Source organism: Helianthus annuus, chromosome 7, assembly GCF_002127325.2.
Source record: "Helianthus annuus cultivar XRQ/B chromosome 7, HanXRQr2.0-SUNRISE, whole genome shotgun sequence".
NCBI lineage: Eukaryota > Viridiplantae > Streptophyta > Magnoliopsida > Asterales > Asteraceae > Helianthus > Helianthus annuus.
In genome coordinates this window covers 11,438,558-11,457,558 of record NC_035439.2, presented here as the reverse complement: position 1 = coordinate 11,457,558, position 19,001 = coordinate 11,438,558, and the positions used below count along the sequence as shown (strand labels likewise).

Genomic DNA, 19,001 nt, shown 5'->3' with positions numbered 1-19,001 from the left:
AAAATGAATATACCACTGAATCAGCTTTTGAAACGTCCCACGGGTCCTTTTTGAAGTCTCCATCATCATATATATACCACTCATTACGTTCCCGTTTGCACAACTTTAAGACTACTTTCAGCTCTTCGTCCAAACCCTAATGCTTAGATCCAAACATTAAATCATCATGAAATTTTCAAACACATACTATCGAATAACACAATAAAAAAAAATAGTGATAGGAATCCATTACTAAACTCAACGAAACCACAAAATTGATGAATCATTTTAACGTCCCAAATACGATATGAATACATGACAAAGATAGCACAACGAACCATATTGGGTGGGGGTCAAAGAAAGACAACTTTAGTCCCAAATTAAGAGCACATGACCAATAAAATGACATAATTATATAGCTTTTATGAATGCTAAAACTTGAAAACTTACATTCTGCATACACAATAGAATACCAAATGTTGCCACCAGGTATTCGGTAACCTGGTTGTCACTCCATTCTGCATACACAATAAAAGAAAATCACAATTTCATACAAAAAAAGAAGCAAAAATGCCCATGCTACAACAATGGCAACCGTGCACTTCCCATCTGATTCGGTTTTATTGTCTAGAAGTTCCATGTTCGGTCCGGTTTCAACTTGACACACAATCCTACTCATATAAACATCATATATGAGACAATCTTTTCAACTTTGAATTGAAAAAATAAGAGTGGGAATACAAAATACAAAACCCCTGGTGTTCTTAAAATCTAAAAGTCCCGAAAAAGAAAATTTTGTTTAAATAGGGGTTTTTATGCCGAACTCAACCAAGTGTATGTAAGAACATAATACGCACAATTTAGACGAATAAATGTTTATATAAACCAAAAAAAAAAAAATCAAAGTTCTAACCTGTATGGTTCCATTTCTTAAACCCCTTTAGAATCAGTTGTGCACTCAAAATACACATTGTGATACAACTAATTCAATTCCTGTGATCAAGACCCAATTGAAAGATTTCAGACTTTTGAAATAACAGAATCATAATCCCTCCTGTACCTACAATTAACGTTTCACAGGTATAATTAGTAAACACGTATAGAAAAACATGACGAATCATTGTTTGACACGCACCGTGGTGGTCGGCTTCTTGATGACAACACCTATGCCAATTAGCAAAGCAAAGAACTACTTCACCCCCACGTTGTACCAAACATATAGCTTTCCTCTTCGCGCCTGCACTTACAAACAGTTAGATGTTTATAAGTCACAAATTTAACACAATAAAAATAAATCTAACTCAGTAAGAATTACGATAATTATAACTATTTAAACTGAATAAGAATGAATTTAAGACGATGAGACCTGTTCTTGGCGATAGGCGTAATTCTCGATAACTTCATAATCAAGACTCTCAACAGCATCAAAACCCTCGCTTCTCAAAACCCCATCCTCATCACCCTCAGCGTCACTGCCATCTTCGGCGTTGGCCAGCCGAGACCAGATCAGTTTGGCGGTCTCGACGCCGTTCTGAAGTTGATTCGAAAGCATAATTGTGACGAGATCGATCCAGAAACTTGATCTCGTGAAATTGGAGCCCTATTGTTGGATCAATTGTGTGAGATTGATGAGATGAAAACGTTTGAAGTTGATGATTGGTGCGATTGATTCATCAAGTGGATCCAACAGAATGACTGAATTTATTTCTTCTTCACAACCAACTCAAAAGTGAAAGAAACCCTTCGTAGTCACCTATGATGAGGAGGAGGATTTATAAGCGTTTTAAAACATACAGGCGAACAATTAGGGTTTGGATTGATTGGAGAGAGATGAACAATTATGGTTTGGATTGACCAAAATCAAAGGAGCTTGTGAAAGAAGAATGATGGAATTGTGAGGCGGTATGAGAATTGATTGAGAATTGAGAGAATTGAGATATGGCGCCCATTTTCACAATTATCTGGCCAAAGAGAGATGCCACATCATGGTCAAATAGTCAACCTTTATTTTGCTTTAGTATAGTAGATAGATATGCTTAAGATAAATAATGGTTGAAAAAGGCGTTTGAAAACTCAACACGATAGAAAATGTAAATGTATTAACTAGTTACCAAATAGCTAATAATGGTTCTAAATTGTTTTTAAGAGTTTCAAAAGTGTTTTTAAAATAAAAATTGGGGTAAATTACAATTTTTGTACTTTATGTTTGTACTAGATTACAATGGATGACCTTTAACTTCAATAATTACAGGCACAATCTTTTTTTTTTTTTTTATTAAAAACATTACACTCTTGATCCTTTAACACTAACTTGGTTAATTTTTAACTTTAAGTGAAGTCACATACACCTCATGTGAGGGCAATTATGTATTTTCACCCTTGTTTCATCTCCCCTTAGCCCTTATAACTCTCATCTCTCTCTTCTCCTTCTCTCCCTGCTCTTTTTCTCTCTCTAACTTCCACCACACCACAGAGATACCATCTTCAACCAACCTCACCACCACCACCACCACTAGATCTGTAACGTTATGATCCTTCCATTTCATTACAGATCAGGCCAGGGGGTTTGATCTATCTATATATTGAGGATTGTTTCAAACTCTTCCAAATCAAAAACCTTAACAGATAGTAGTTAGTACCTTTGGTGACGCCGAATCGAGGCATGATTTCAACGAATCAAACTGATTCTTCAACTGGAAAGAGAGAGTGACGATCGTGCAAGAGATCTTTGTAGAGGAATTACCCATGACAGCAGCAGTGGAAGCAAACCCCACCGTGAACCACATCAACCACATCCTCATCATCATCTTTGAATTCAGAATTAGGGCTTCACAATCTATTTTTTCACTTTAGTATGTAAATCATCTCAAACCCGCTCCACTTCCAGGCCCTTTTTAAAACTCCCTCGTGGTTTGTCAATTGAGCCACAACTAAATGCAAACAATGTAAATTCTTTAGGTGAAAAGAAAGTCAATTTTGATTAGTTTGTAACGTAAAGCCCACCACCACCATATCATCTTTTGGCCTTTCATAAACTTGTGGTTTTGATCAGATTTCACTCATAATCTGATTTCCACCATAAGGAGATCGCCGCCGGCCATAGTCTCTGACCACACAGATTCAACGTAATTCTTACGCCAACATACTTGTGTTGTGGTTCCAACCGAGAATCGATTGGCCTAAGAAAATAGAAAGAATCAAGAAAGCAATTTAGAGAGAGTTTTTAGAATAATTCTTTTCATTCATATCTTTGTTAATTCAAAACAACGTACAAATACTGGATGAAGATAACTACTTGCTAAAAACTAGGAATAAAAAATGGAAGACATGGGAATGATGAAATTATGGAAAACATGCATAAACAATAGAGTTAAACTGCCAAACTAAATTTAGATCGTGGCCTTCAAAAGTGCATTTAATCGGTACATAACATTCCACCCCGCTCAAATTCACCTTGTCCTCAAGGTGAAATCGAAAAAGCACTTGGAGTTGTCCACGACGGTTGCCACTTGCTTTGTACCGTAGCATCTGGAGAAGTAGTAACGAGTCCCCACGGTGGACGCCACTCGCGTTTTGAGGCTGCCTCTTTATATATAGCATGGAAATCATTACCAGGAATAACCTCATGCCTATTAGCAACCTTAGCAAGAACCCAGGGGTAGATTGTTCCAAATGTGTTGTAATATTTTTTCAACAACTCCATCACTTCCCACATGGTGGGTACTTGGAGATTTTGGGAAGTGAGCACACCCACATGATCAGAGTATAACTCCGAAGACACATCATGTGCTTTTGAGAAACTGATCATGAGTTTAACTTCTTGACATGACTCCATAGAAACATGAGCTGGGGTTAGTATGGGTTTTAGGGCAGTGGAAGGAGGTGCAGGGGTTGGTGGAGACGGTGTTGTAGTTGTTGGCGGTGTGGCTGCGGGCACCCGTTTTAGGGCTGATACGTTTTCTGGGGATGGTTTCACGGCTGTTGTCGCGGAAGGTTGGACGGAATGGGTGGATTTTGCAACTGTTGATGCAGGTAATGGTTCGGAAATGAAAGAGGTTGGTGATTGGATATGGGTTTGGGGGGCTTCCCATGCGGTTCGAATCGATCGGAACTCGTTGAGAAAGGTTTGCAACTGAGACTCGAGCTTCGCAAGGGATTCGTTCATCCATTGGTAGAACTCGGTTTCGGATAGAGTGTGAGCAACCATGGTCGGGGGGATCACGACGGCTCTGATACCACTGTTGTGGTTCCAACCGAGAATCGATTGGCCTAAGAAAATAGAAAGAATCAAGAAAGCAATTTAGAGAGAGTTTTTAGAATAATTCTTTTCATTCATATCTTTGTTAATTCAAAACAACGTACAAATACTGGATGAAGATAACTACTTGCTAAAAACTAGGAATAAAAAATGGAAGACATGGGAATGATGAAATTATGGAAAACATGCATAAACAATAGAGTTAAACTGCTAAACTAAATTTAGATCGTGGCCTTCAAAAGTGCATTTAATCGGTACATAACAACTTGTCTTCATCTTCTAATCAAAAGCCCCAATATCTTAATGTCTAACTATAACTATGATTAAACAAATCGAATTTTGGGATTGTTACAAGAGGTTCTTAAATGGTGGTGGTGATTGCCAGATGTTGTCTAGGGAGAGAGAGGATTTTAGGTATTATTTTAGTATTGTTTATTAAAATATTTTTAAATGATTTGGTAATTGGTAAAAAGACTAAATTATTCTTATGTGATTAAAGTTAACTGAAAATTTTAACCAGGTTAATGTTAAAGGACGTATGTTGTAGTGGGTTTTACAAATAAAGGATTGTGACTGTAATTATTGAAGTTAAAGGTTATCCATTGCAATTCGATATAAACATAGAGGATGAAAAATTGTAATTTACCCTCAAAATTGAGTGCTAAAAATGAAACCTCACGATTGATGACGATGATAACTAACGTGGCAATTCATGATGAACATACCGGTGTCCTCAAAATTGAGTGCTAAAAAATGAAACCTCACGATTGATGACGATGATAACTAACGTGGCAATTCATGATGAACATACCGGTGTAATGATATTGACTATTGAGTTTATAAAGTCACTTAATTTGAAATGGATATCCTAAAAGTTTGAAAGATAGATGTGATTTGAAATGGATATCCTAAAAGTTTGAAAGATAGATGTGAAAGTGAACTGATCATGGTAGTAGAATATGAGATATAAAACTAAAAAATATCTTTATTATGTTGGATAAGTATAAACTTAAAATTACAATGGTTTCATGTGTACAAAGTGATTGTGAGCATAATAGTGATAAAACAGGAACGTCAAAATCGTTTTTTATACTACGCAGTTGTTACTTGGATGATATAATTCTAAAAGCTAAGATTGGTCAAAATGATAGAATACCAAAACAAAAGATTAAACAAACTCGCTCGACTATTTTACTTATAAATCAAAGCACATAGATTACAATATTTTAAGTATCTGTTTATCCTAATCAAACATATTGGAAAACAAGAAACCGACTCAATCAAATAGGAAACTAAACAAAGACTCAATATCTAAACCTAAAATATGACTCCACATATAAAAATAAACTCTTTAAATAAATAAACCCAACTTAAAAGACACTTAAACCCCCGGGCCTTGACCCATTTTATTATGTGAACAAAAATGATTGAGTCAAACAATCACCCACCTAATCATTTGTTTGTTCATATTATCCCACACAGCTCCCACAACGATCACATCTTGATCGTAAAATCCCGTTCACCAATCAAAAACCAGTCACCAGCTTTGTTTTTTACCAAACGAAAGATCCAGTCACGTGCAGTTTCATTTATACTGCATTTGTTGACTACCACGATTGAAAAAATTGCTAACCCATTTGTGTGAATGCCACCATCATGCCTCTCTCTCCTACTTAATTTTGGATACTTATTTTTTTTAATTAAAGATAATTTTTAACTTTTCATATCATCAACCAAATTAATTTAATATGAAACTAATTATTAATTTTTTAACTAAAATATTAAAAGACGAATAATAAAATAATTGTTTTTATTATGTTGTGTTTCCGAGTTTAAGGAGGGAAAATAGGAAAAAGACTATATTTTCATTTCCTTTTATTTCTCTTCTTTTCCCTTCTTTTTCAACCCTCCAACTCCTTCCAATTTGGAAGGATAATTTAGCCTGATTTTTTTTTCTTTCAATTTCTCTATAAAAAATATATCTTCAAAACACAATCAAGTTTTTTTCTTCCATTTCTCTTCTTTTCTTTCATTAATGAAACTTAGAACACACATAAGCCTAACTTTTGAGTTAGTTAAGACAAGTCTCATTCAAGAATTACAATGTACACTTGTCTTAATTAATTATGACGTTACATTTTTGATTATTGAATGAGTGTATTAATTAGGTATCATGTTTTTTTAACGGCGTACGGTTAGGATATCGTTAACCAAGTTAGTGTCACAAACTTAGTATGCTTGGACTTGAACCCAAAACCTCCAAAATAAGCAAAGTTTTCCACATCCCCTTTAACTTAATAGGCTAAGAGATCATTGAATTAGGGGGTTGAGTTGTAATACAAAGTATTTAAAAATAAGAAGGGTAAGAAGCCACCAGAGAGTGACAAGTGTCCTATGAGTAATTAAATGAAAAGGGTAATTTTGTCTACAAGAGGAAAGAGAATATGCACATGCAAGTCACATGTTATTTCCCCCTCAATTTTTAAATGTCCGTAACTTTTTTATACATCATTTGTTTTTAAAAAAAAATTATACCATAAAATCGAGCTTTTTTTTTATCTTTAATATGAGTACCATATTGTTATATTTTTCAAAAAAAAAAAAATTCAAAAACCCAGTTGCATATTACACAATGGAAATGATGTAAAACACAATGTAAAGTAGATCAAAAACACAATCAATGACAACAGATAAAGACACAATGAACTACATACTAAAACCCAATGACCATAACGTATAACACAATGTCAATAACATATAACACAATAAGTATCAGACTAAATAAAAACACAATTGATGACAACAGATAAAAGACACAATTAATGACAGCAGATAAAAGACACAATGGAGAGCAGATGAAGACACAATGGAAAACAAACTAAAAACACAATACACAACAAATTAAAACACAATGAACAAAGATAATAAAAAAAAATTGAACAAATTATTAAAACACAATGGACAACATATTAAAACACAATAAATAAATATTAAACACAATGACCTGAACTAATAACATAATTCATAGAAAACCCAGATATAACACCATCTTCATTGTGTCGTATATTGTGTTATAGGTTCTTATAAAAACGCAATGGATAAAACCCAAATTAACATTGTATTATAGGTTTTGATAATAACACAATGGACATGATGTAAAACACAATGTAAAGTAGATCAAAAACACAATCAATGACAACTAGATAAAGACACAATGGACAACATACTAAAATACAATGACCATAACGTATAACACAATGGCGATAACATATAACACAATAAGTATCAGACTAAATAAAAACACAATTGATAACAACAGATAAAAGGCACAATTAATGACAACAGATAAAAGACACAATGGAGAGCAGATGAAGACACAATGGAAAACAAACCAAAAACACAATACACAACAAACTAAAACACAATGAACAAAGATAATAAAAAAAATTGAACAAATAATTAAAACACAATGGACAACATATTAAAACACAATGAATAACATATTAAACACAATGATCTGAACTAATAACACAATTTATTGAAACCCAGATATAACACCATCTTCATTGTGTCATTTATTGTGTTATAGGTTCTTATAAAAACGCAATGGATAGAACCCAAATAAACATTGTGTTATAGGTTTTGATAATAACACAATGTATAGAAACTCTAGTGACCAAAACCCAGTTAAAAGACACAATGACCTGAACCTTTAACACAATACAAAAAAAACCCAGTAAAAATGAAATTTTTTATTTTATTTTTATATGATAATATGGTACTCATATTAAAGATAAAAAAACGCTCGTTATTATGGTAAAAATTTAAAAAAAAAATGTCGTATGAAAAAGTTATGGACGTTTTAAATCGATGGGGGAATTGGCATGTGCCTTGCATGTGGAGAGAGAAAATCCATAAATATAGGATTCCCTTTATGCCCTTCTATTATCTTCTTTTCCCTACAACTAATCTTAGCCATCCAAATCTAAGATCAATGGACTAGAATCCTTCTTACCCTTCTTATTTATTTTATCCTTTGTATTTGATCCTAACCCTTGAATTAGGTATCATGTTACTTTTTTATTATTGAATGAGTGATCGATTTACCTCTCTCTCTCTCACTCTCTTTCTCTCTCTCTCTCTCTCTCGATCTCGACCGGCTAATGTTTCACACCAAGTGGGGATCAAACCCCATACCTCCAAGTTAGATTGTTAGAAAGTTTTTTTTTTTTTTTAAAGATGTGAATTATCTATGAATGTCGGGAGCATACGTTATCTTAACTGGGTTCGCGCTAGAGAGCCCCCTCCCACAATAAATCCTCAATTTAAACCCCTCAATGCGAAACCACTATCACTCAGACTCGAACTTAAGACCTGGAGGAGAAAACTCACCGGACCTACCATAGATGAAACTTAATACCCGTGACCACCACTGTAACACTAGTTAAAATTTAGAAAGTTAGTTGCCACCACACCTCAAGGGGTGGGACATTTATCTCTCTTGGTTGAGTGAGAGAGTGTGAGTTGGGTGGATATCGTAGGGATCGATATGGCTCTTTAACTAAAGTTCACACTTATCATACCACACAAGTCCACTTTGTTGTTCTTGGGATCCTTATCATTCGCATATAAATACGAACACTAGGGATCATAAATTGTATCAAATAATTCACCGAAAGATATCACATTATTCTAATGTTAGGCATAAAAGGTTAGATCTGATTTTCTTTTATTTATTATTTTATGTTCAGTACTATTGAATAAGATGATATTATTATATATAAAACACCAACTGCTTAGCGCCAGTTAAGTTGGTTTCTTTTAAAAATTGGCCACCAAAGATTTTTTTTCTTTTAGTTCCGGCGCTTTGTTATCCCCACGCGTCTTCACATACACACCCGGTCTTTTCGAGGGCCGTCGGTAATCACTTAACCACCATGGCTGTCGCTTCCGGAATTGTTATGGAGAAAGGGGTTGTAGGGTCAGCAAGACTATTGTTGGTCAAACTTTGAATTTAGGATCTACTTGATGGCATGTGGTGTTTGATGTTATATATTTTGTTTTATTATTACCACTTTCTTTTATATACACACATGCAAATAATTCTTGATGTTGTAAACTTTTAGGCCACCCGGGTGGCTTAAGTTTTGTCTGTGATATTTGAAGTTTACGTGTGAAACAAACAAACAAACCACCGCCACCCCTCAAAGTTAATGTGTGAAACCATTATTCCGTGATAAAATTGACGCGTGATAGAAGGAAGGATGTGAGGGGTGTGAGGGTTTATTGTTGGGTGTTGTGAGTGATGACATTTCCACTAAAAAAGGTTGTGAGTGATGGAATAATGGTTGATGACATGACGAAAATTGATTGGATGTTGTGAGTGATAAATGGTGGTGAGTGATAACCACCCCCACCCCTCTTATAATTTTCTACGAGAGGTACTTTTTAGTTTTACTTTGCACATTACACACATGCAAATGATTATTGATGTTTAAAACTTTTAGGGTGGGCGGGGTACCCACCGATTTGCAATCGGGGTCCCCTCTTGCCGCTCGGCATATGTGCCGCCAACTCCAGCGGTGAAGAGAGAGAGGGTTTAAAACGGTGGGGAGCTGCCGAAGAGGGGGGAGAAGAGAGAGAGGAGAGAGGGAGCTGCCATCCAATCAATGATTTTCTTTTTTTTTTTTAAAAAAAAAAAAAAAAACCAATTCACCTAAGAGGGGAGTGGCGCCATCAAATTGGGGTGTTAGGGGAGTTTAAGAGGGGAGTTGACGTGGCACACGGGGATTAGTTTGGCGTAAGAGAGGGGACTCACCTATTAGGTGAGCACCCCCTTCACCCTTAGAGCTTTTGTAACCTACCTTTTTATTTCCCTTCAAACAAATTAATTGCTACAATTCAGCCCATGTTGTCTTTACAAATTTGTAGTTCGGCGCCACTCACAAGATTTTTTCTGGTTACAATTGTTTTATTTTATTCAATGTATTTATTCATCGTTTTCTTAATTTTTTTGATATAATTTAGTTGAAAACGGAGGTGTATTTGCAGTACAATATTTTTAGTACCGATGATGTACTAAACCAAACAAATACCATTTGAAAAAAAAAAACGGCAATGTACTAGTAGCTGTTTTTATCTCTTTGGATTGCTATACTAACTTACTAAGTGTATACTCGTACTGTAACGAAATCGAACTCATATCAACCAAAAGACCGCCGCGAAGCGCGGAAATCTTACTAGTTCCTGGTTTATATTATATATATAATATATGATTATTAATATGATATATACCTTGCCAACACAGTCCACGTTATCATGCAAAATATTTAATAGTTATTTATTGTTATTTTATTGTCATTTGGTCAATGTAGGTGTAGTAGTTTTTTGCATTATTTTAGGAAGTAATGGAGCACTAGAATAGTGAGTAGTTTGTTTTCATTCTCTTATTTATTGTGAGTTAAGAACTGTTATTGATATGAATGAAAAATTATGAATTAGTCTGAATTCTCTCTAAAGTTCTTTCTGGCTTCCGTCTAATTTCTTTGGATAATTTGATTACGACTTGGTTCGTATCAATTGGTATCAGAGCCGTCGTGATCCCCCGACCATGGTTGCTCACACTTTATCCGAAACCGAGTTCTACCAATGGATGAACAAATCTCTTGCGAAGCTCGAGTCTCAGTTGCAAACCCTTCTCAACGAGTTCCGATCGATTCGAACCGTGTTCGAACCCAGCGACACCCCTACCTCGCTACCACCAATTACCTCTCCACAACACAACCGGTCATTGCCGCCTCACCACCACCAACCGCAGTCATCAACCCACCTTCCATCAACTGTTGCCACACCGCCACCAAAACCTGCCTCACCACCACCCAAACAAGCCCCTTCAGTAGGATCGTCGCCGCCAAAACGACCGCCCTCAACTGGACTGTCCACATCCATTTCTCTCCTTACCAAATCTAAACCTCTCATACCAACACCACCAATTCAATCGTACAGTGATATCTTCAAAACAAAATCCCCCTTAAACTCAATTCCAAAGTGGTGTCCAAGTAATCAAGGTACCACACCCATGAGCGTGGAACACATACGTAGAAACTTCATCACCACATCCATTTGTTGGGGTCTTGTAAGCAAAGAACAAGCCAATGAGGATGTAATCAGAGAACTCGAATGGCATCCACCGTGGCATTTCGTTAGTACCGCTCCAAATGTTACGAGAAGAACCGAATGGCGTCCACCGTGGGGGATCGCGAAGGCATGTCTCGGCTTCATCCTTGAGGAAAAGGATGATTTAAGGGGGGTGGAATGATATGTACCTTGCCAACACAGTCCACGTTATCATGCAAAATATTTAATAGTTATTTATTGTTAATGTAGGTGTAGTAGTTTTTTGCATTATTTTAGGAAGTAATGCAACACTAGGATAGTGGGTAGTTTGTTTTCATTCTCTTATTTATTGTGAGTTAGGAACTGTTATTGATATGAATGAAAAATTATGAATTGAGTCTTTCTTTTCTGGCTTGCATCTAATTTCTTTGGATCATTTGATTACGACTTGGTTCGTATCATAATAGGCCTTGCAGGTATGGATCTTACAGTCATGGACTACAATGGCTCCGGTTTTTGTAATTATAAGGTACTTCGGTTTTTTTTTTCAAAGTGACTTTAGTTTGTTATGATTAAATTTAGAGTTAATTGCCATTTTAGTCCCTGTGGTTTGGGCCATTTTGTCAGTTTAGTCCAAAGGTTTCATTTTTAACATCTGGATCCAAAAAGGTTTCATCGTTGCCATTTTGGTCCAACTGACTTAACTCCATCCATATCTGTTAAGTCTGCCAAGGGCATTTTTGTCATTTCATTTTTCTTTTTATTAACCCTTTTTTCTTTATTGCTTTTTCTTTTAAATGAAATGACAAAAATGCCCTTGGCAGACTTAACAGATATGGATGGAGTTAAGTCAGTTGGACCAAAATGGCAATAATGAAACCTTTTTGGATCCAGATGTTAAAAATGAAACCTTTGGACTAAACTGGCAAAATGGTTCAAACCACAGGGACTAAAATGGCAATTAACTCTTAAATTTATGATAATTTCTTCTTTTCATATTTTACATAATTGTGGATTCGTTATAGTTAAAATTAGGGGTGTGTATGGGTCGGTTTTGACCAAAAACCATAACCATAACCGCGATGTCGGTTATTGGATAACCATAACCATAACCGATCAGTTATGGTGGTTATGGTTATTCGGTTTTGATGGTTATAGCGGGTCGGTTATGGGTGGTTAACCGTGTATTTAGCTTAGCTAAAAATAACTTAATTTTTTTTAACCTGGAATAAATTGTTATTGCATATTTGTATATATTAGTATATTACATAGTATTAAAGTACATATAATCTATAATATTAATACCAATTATTATCGAATATCCAAATTAAGTGATATGATACGTTCCATAAATTCAAATAAACATTCAACCAAAACCACAAAATGATTTGAAAAACCCATAAGTACTAAAAATCTTCAGTCAAAAACATAAAATATTGAAAATATGGTGAAAAGTGCTAAATCCGAAAAAGATTTATTATATGTCGGTTCGGTTCGGTTATGATGGTTATGGAAAAAATGATAACCATAACCGACCCGCTACTTTTGGTTTTCAAAAAAACCATTAACCGACTCACCGGTTTTTTATTTGGTTCGGTTTTTTCGGTTCGGTTTTATCGATTAATTCGGTTATGGTTCAGTTAATTCGATTTTTTGTACACCCCTAGTTAAAATGTGATCGTACATACACAAAAGTAAATTATCAAAGGGACCTCTTTTGACTAGTATAGTATAATATTTTCACTATTCTTGTAACCACCACGATATAGGGTGGGGTAATGGCCAATGGGTTAGCACTAGTCTTTTATTTGTTGTGTCACAAATGTTATGAGGTATGTAAGTTTTATTACATGTCTATTTTATCAAATGCAGTTTTCTTCTTACATGTCTACCAACATCACTACGCACAAGATCTTCGAGAAGTCAAATACCAGGATTCCTGTAGTTTGCACTGCTACCCCAAACTGTTCTGAAAAGGTTCAATGTGCGATAACCTCGTCTCAGTTGGTGGAATCTGGGGAAGAAATGAATGGAAAATGGCGATCGTTGGAGGGTATGGTCAGCGGCTCCGCAAATTATGTTCCTTTATCGCCCATTAGCTTCTTGGAGCGAGCAGCCGAAGTTTACAGAGAACGAAAGTCCATCATCTATGGGTCCATCACCTACACATGGCAAGAAACACATAATCGGTGTGTCAAGCTCGCATCAACTCTTAACCACATTGGGGTTTCTCGTGGCGACGTAGTAAGCATTGACTCTTTCGAAACGATCCATAATATCTATTATCTTAAGGGGAATTTATATATCTCCTCAAGTTGCAAAATTGCATATTTAATAAAATAAAAACATTTAACCTATAATGTACAATGATTTGGGCACTTTTTAATACAAAAATATTTATTGAACTTAAGGGGTGTTTTGGATTGTTTATTTTAGTGACTTATTAACTTTTTGAAAAGTTAAAAGGTGTTTGGCATAAAATTATCATGTGAGAGGAAAAGTCAATAAGTCAATCCATTGTGACTTATTAACTTTTTTCAAAAAGGTATAAATTATTTTGAAAAGCTAAGCCAAACATGGCCTTAATCTTATGAACCGAGTACTGCAGGTAGCAACGCTAGCACCAAATGTGCCAGCAATGCTAGAACTTCAATTCGCTGTCCCTATGGCTGGAGCCATTATTTGCAATCTAAACACACGTCTTGACCCTAATATGCTTTCCACCCTTCTCAAGCATTCGGAAGCCAAGATCTTATTTGTTGACTATCAACTATTGCAAGTGACAGAGGAAGCTATTGATATCCTCAAGAAAACACAATCAAAACATCCTGTGGTTGTCATTATATCTGATCCTGGTTCACTATGCGAATACGAGAGCCTTGTAGACAGTGGAGAAACTGAATTCTCCATAATCCGTCCAAACAATGAATGCGATCCTATAAGTCTAAATTATACATCTGGCACAACATCAAGGCCGAAAGGGGTTGTTTTTAGCCATCGAGGTGCTTATCTAAGCGCCATATCGTCGGTGTTCATGCGTGGTATGGGTGAGATGCCAACATACCTTTGGTCATTACCTATTTTTCATTGCAATGGATGGTGCTTCTCGTGGGGGATGGCTATAGTTGGTAAGGAAATGGAAATCTATACTACAAAAATGTTATTTAATGATCCTTTTTTAAAAAGGTAGAAGTTTAGATGTTGAGTTGAGTGGTACAAAGAAATGGATCGTAAATTATAACAAAATAGAAGGGAAAAAGGACACAATGAATCGGAAAAAATCATAATGACGAAAATGATGAAAAACACAATGAAAAGTAAAAAGACATAGTGATCTCAAACATAAAATCCAAAATCTACAAGCTAAAAATCCAAAAGCGAAAACTTAAAACCTAAAATTTAAGATCGTATAGTTCAACAAGACTGTTACAATTCCGCTAGAATAAGTTCAATCGAGGTGCGTTTGATATATTTCCTACGACTTCCTAGTTTTGAAAGACCATGTATTTGAACATTTTCCAGGTACCTACAGTTATAAATAAGAAACATCTGTGTCACAAAACTAGTCATACTTTTGTGCTATTTTTCACATTTATTGATACTTTTTGTTTGTCACTGATAACAATTTTATTGTGGTAAACAGGCAACTAAATAGTTTTTCAAACTCTAGTTTAACCCGTTTATTATTGATTAACTAATTTATATACATGTTTATATATATATATATATATATATAGGAATGTTAAAGTACAATAGCCCCTTAACGTGCGACGGTGCATGAGTGAATTATGCATGTTCATTTTAAAAGTACGCACGCTATAATATGTAATTACGCACATTATTTGCATAATTACGTAAGGATGGGGTTAAACCCTAATTACGCATGTTATTTGCATAATTATGCATGGGTTGGGTTAACCTGAATTATGCACATTAATAACATAATTACGCACGTTAACTTTTCAATTGCACAACGTTGCACATTAAGACCCTTTGTATCTAAAACTTAATGTAAAATAAGGTAATTTTACATCATTTTTATTGTTTTTTTTATTTTTGCGTATGCAGATATTCTATTTTTTAAATACATCATAAAACCAGACATTTTATTTTCTTTAATTTGATTATGGTATTGCTATAATATTTTTAAGGTAAAAAAAATAAATAAAACGTTCTGTGATTACTAGTATGTGTGTACACTATTTTATAATGCAAGGACGACAAAAAAAGTAATTTACATAATTTAAGAGTTTACGTAATTATAGCTTTTAAAACATATGCTATAATTCTCTAAGACATATTGTTTGCTATTAAACCAACTTTCTCATGCGATGCTTAAATGTCCTTAACTTTTAAAAAAAATTAAACAATAAAAACAAATATTTTATTCTGTTTAATTTGAGTATGATTTGCTATAATTTTTTTAATGTAAAAAAATTAATATCTTACGTGATTAGCAAGGTGTATATTATTAGCTGCCACATCATGCAAACACCCCATTAGAATATATATATATATATAGGATGAGAATCATTACAGAACACTAACTACTGCAAGAACAAAAAGAACAACTCTAAAACACTAAATTTTTGGATTTAAGTTTCATGTTTTTTTAAATTTTATGTTTCTTAGATTCATATATGTGTTATATATACATAAAAAACCATATTTTTTTTACCTACACGTAACTTACATACATGTTGGTAATTTAACCTACACATAACCTACATCTGTGTAGGTTTTACAAAAAGTGAAAAATTTCCGTATTTTGTTTTGAATTCTAGTGTAAGAAACAATAAATCCTACATTTGCAACATTTTAATTTACTTTTTAGGTTTTTAGGATTGAAAAAATAGGTGATTCATTGTGTTCTGCGTGTTCTTGCAATATTTTGTGTTCTGCATAGAACATTCCCTATATATATATAGGGTGGGAGTTGCTTACAAAGTCCATTTTTCCTATAAAGTGTAAAAAGTTATAAAACACCATAATATCAACCATAAAACACACTCAAAACCCACAAATAACATAGTGAAGATTACTAAAACACCATATTTGTGGGTTTTATGTTGTGTTTTGGATGATAAGGCTTTGATTATCGAATAACTAACATTAGTGTGTTTTATGTTGATTATCATGTTGTGTTTTATATTCATAGTTGTACGATGGTGTGTTTGAAGTTTTTAAGGACTGTTAGGGTTTGGATATTGTGATTTAGTTATCTTCACTATGTTATTTGTGGGTTTTAAGTGTGTTTTTTTGCCTGAAATTGTGGTGATTTAAGACTTTGTACACTTTATAGGAAAAATGAACTTTGTAGCCGAATATGTTAAGTATTTTTGTCATAGTTTTATATAAAATAAAATAATATTGTATGTATCTGTATTAAGTCTATTGAATTCAATTTTTCTAAATAACAGGTTCATATACTAACCAGTTAGCTCGAGCTCGATAAGTGAAACGCAAGCTCGTGCTCGAACTTCTATATTAAACAGGTTTAACCTCGGGCATGAGCTTACTTAAGAACGTCATGATTAAAGCTTTTAGCTAGCCCATCTTGATTAATTTACGAGTGGGTCGTCTGTTTTACACCCCAATTTATTTAACGCCAATATAATATATTTCAGGTGTCACCAATGTCTGCATCCGACGTTGCGATCCAAAGGAAATATTCGACAATATATTGCATCACAATGTCACACATATGGATGGCGTTCCAACTGTCTTGAACATGATCGCGAATTCTCTATCGACATATCAAAAACAACTTCCACACAAGGTTGACATCCTAACTGGCGGGGCCCCTCCACCTCCAACGATCATTTTAAAGATGGAGGAGCTAGGGTTTCATGTGAGACACGTTTACGGCCTCACCGAAACAGGCGGTCCATCGACCAAAAATTTATGGAAACCCGAATGGGATCGGTTGCCTCGTGAAGAACAAATGGAGATCAAAGCACGACAAGGAGTACCAAGTTTCGTAACAGAAGAAGTCGACGTTAAAGATCCCGTTACAATGGAAAGTGTAAAATGTGACCGGAAATCATTAGGTGAAGTTATGTTTAGAGGTAATACAATCATGAGCGGATACTTTAAAGATTTGAAAGCAACCGAAGAGGCTTTCGCGGGTGGTTGGTTTAGAAGTGGTGATCTCGCGGTTAAGCATCCAGATGGGTATATTGAAGTAAAAGATCGGTGCAAAGATATTATAATTTCGGGTGGTGAGAATATATGCACGATTGAAGTAGAAACAGTGATTTATAGTCATCCTGGTGTTTTGGAGGTGGCGGTTGTTGCACGGCCAGATGATCATTGGGGACAAACTCCGTGTGCATTTGTGAAGTTGAAGGATGGTGTTGATGTTGATGGTCAGGAGATAATCGAGTACTGTCGAGATCGCATGCCGCATTATATGGCACCTCGTACTGTTGTGTTTGATGATTTGCCAAGAAATTCGACAGGTAAAGTGCAGAAGTTTGTGTTGAGGGAGAAGGCAAACTTGATGGGCAGTTTATGTTATCAAAAAGTGTAAGTCTCCAAAATGTTAATCGAATGAAAGTCGAAACTGTTTACCTTTTAAATATTTGTATCTTCAATTGTAGCGAAGAGTGTATTGATGAAGTTTCAAATATTTGGTGGTGTTAAATTTTTAAGTATCAATAAATCATCTCTATTTTCTACTTGAAGTTAAAAACATGGCATTTAAGTATCAATAAATAATCTCTAGCTATTTTCTACACAAAGTTAAAAACATGAGGAATAAATAAACTGTTTTAATAAGCGAACTTAAATACACTACTCTTAAAATGCCAATGCTCTTGCCTCTTAGTGGAAGATTTTTTGGTTCAATTCTAAACAAGGAGTAGGTCAGAATTTTGTTAAAAAGAAGAGAATTAATTCATATGTTTTATTTATTGGGCTGCCCAATGATGAGCTGGTAACAATTAAACGTTAATGGACTTGTTTTTGTTTGTGGCCCAATTCACTGGCCCAGTTAACTGGTTGTTTGTTAGTTTGTTATAACAGTGGAATATTGTTAGAAGATTGAGGGTGTATTATGAAACATTTGAAGGGCCGCGATTATCTCTTGACATTCTTTTGGACTTAAGTGTAAATTGTTGGTGGAGACATATAAAAGAGGTTCTTTTGCGCAGATGTTCATTAGCCACTCCTCACATTCTCTCTCACCTGTTCGCATATCAGTTCTTCATTTTTTCTAGTTTTAGGGTTTGTATTGATCTGTTGTTGAAGATCAACGTTTATTCCTCTCTATTTGTGAGAGTTTGACCTGCAGTTGTTGATGATCATCTATCGATGATCATCTAGGTATTGTATTGTACCTTGTCTTTCATTTCTGATCTCACATATTGTGAGATCTAGGGTTTGGGGGAGTTTTTGGTTTGGGTGTAAGACCCATTCTAATTTAACATTACTATATCATTAGAGTAAGTATTTTATATTAAAAATGCCACTTAACAAAAACTTTTACATCGTAAGTATTCAGACATGTTTAAAAGATTCAAAAACCATGTTATAAGTGTTTACATAATTCACTTTTAATAAAACAAAACAAGATCAAATGTGGAAGCTTCATTTAAACATGTGTTTGGTTCTTGTTTGTCGCTTGATCTTCATCTAGAGACCCATA

The 19,001-nt window shown here is 34.7% G+C and overlaps 2 protein-coding genes across 2 annotated transcripts; one reads left to right on the top strand and one right to left on the bottom strand.

Moving 5' to 3' along the window:
• Positions 1–1,114: 1,114 nt before the first annotated feature.
• Positions 1,115–1,846, bottom strand: LOC110874334 (chloride channel protein CLC-d-like). The gene is made up of 2 exons (XM_022123069.2): positions 1,346–1,846; positions 1,115–1,216 (listed from the first exon to the last, which is right to left on the bottom strand). Exons 1-2 carry the CDS (start codon positions 1,529–1,531, stop codon positions 1,169–1,171), a joined length of 234 nt encoding a protein of 77 aa, XP_021978761.1. The 5' UTR covers positions 1,532–1,846; the 3' UTR covers positions 1,115–1,168.
• Positions 1,847–8,853: 7,007 nt separating this feature from the next.
• Positions 8,854–18,029, top strand: LOC110877691 (probable acyl-activating enzyme 1, peroxisomal). Its single transcript, XM_022125881.2, has 5 exons — positions 8,854–8,948; positions 11,821–11,882; positions 13,226–13,597; positions 13,962–14,481; positions 16,981–18,029. Exons 1-5 carry the CDS (start codon positions 8,933–8,935, stop codon positions 17,883–17,885), a joined length of 1,875 nt encoding a protein of 624 aa, XP_021981573.1. The 5' UTR covers positions 8,854–8,932; the 3' UTR covers positions 17,886–18,029.
• Positions 18,030–19,001: the final 972 nt, after the last annotated feature.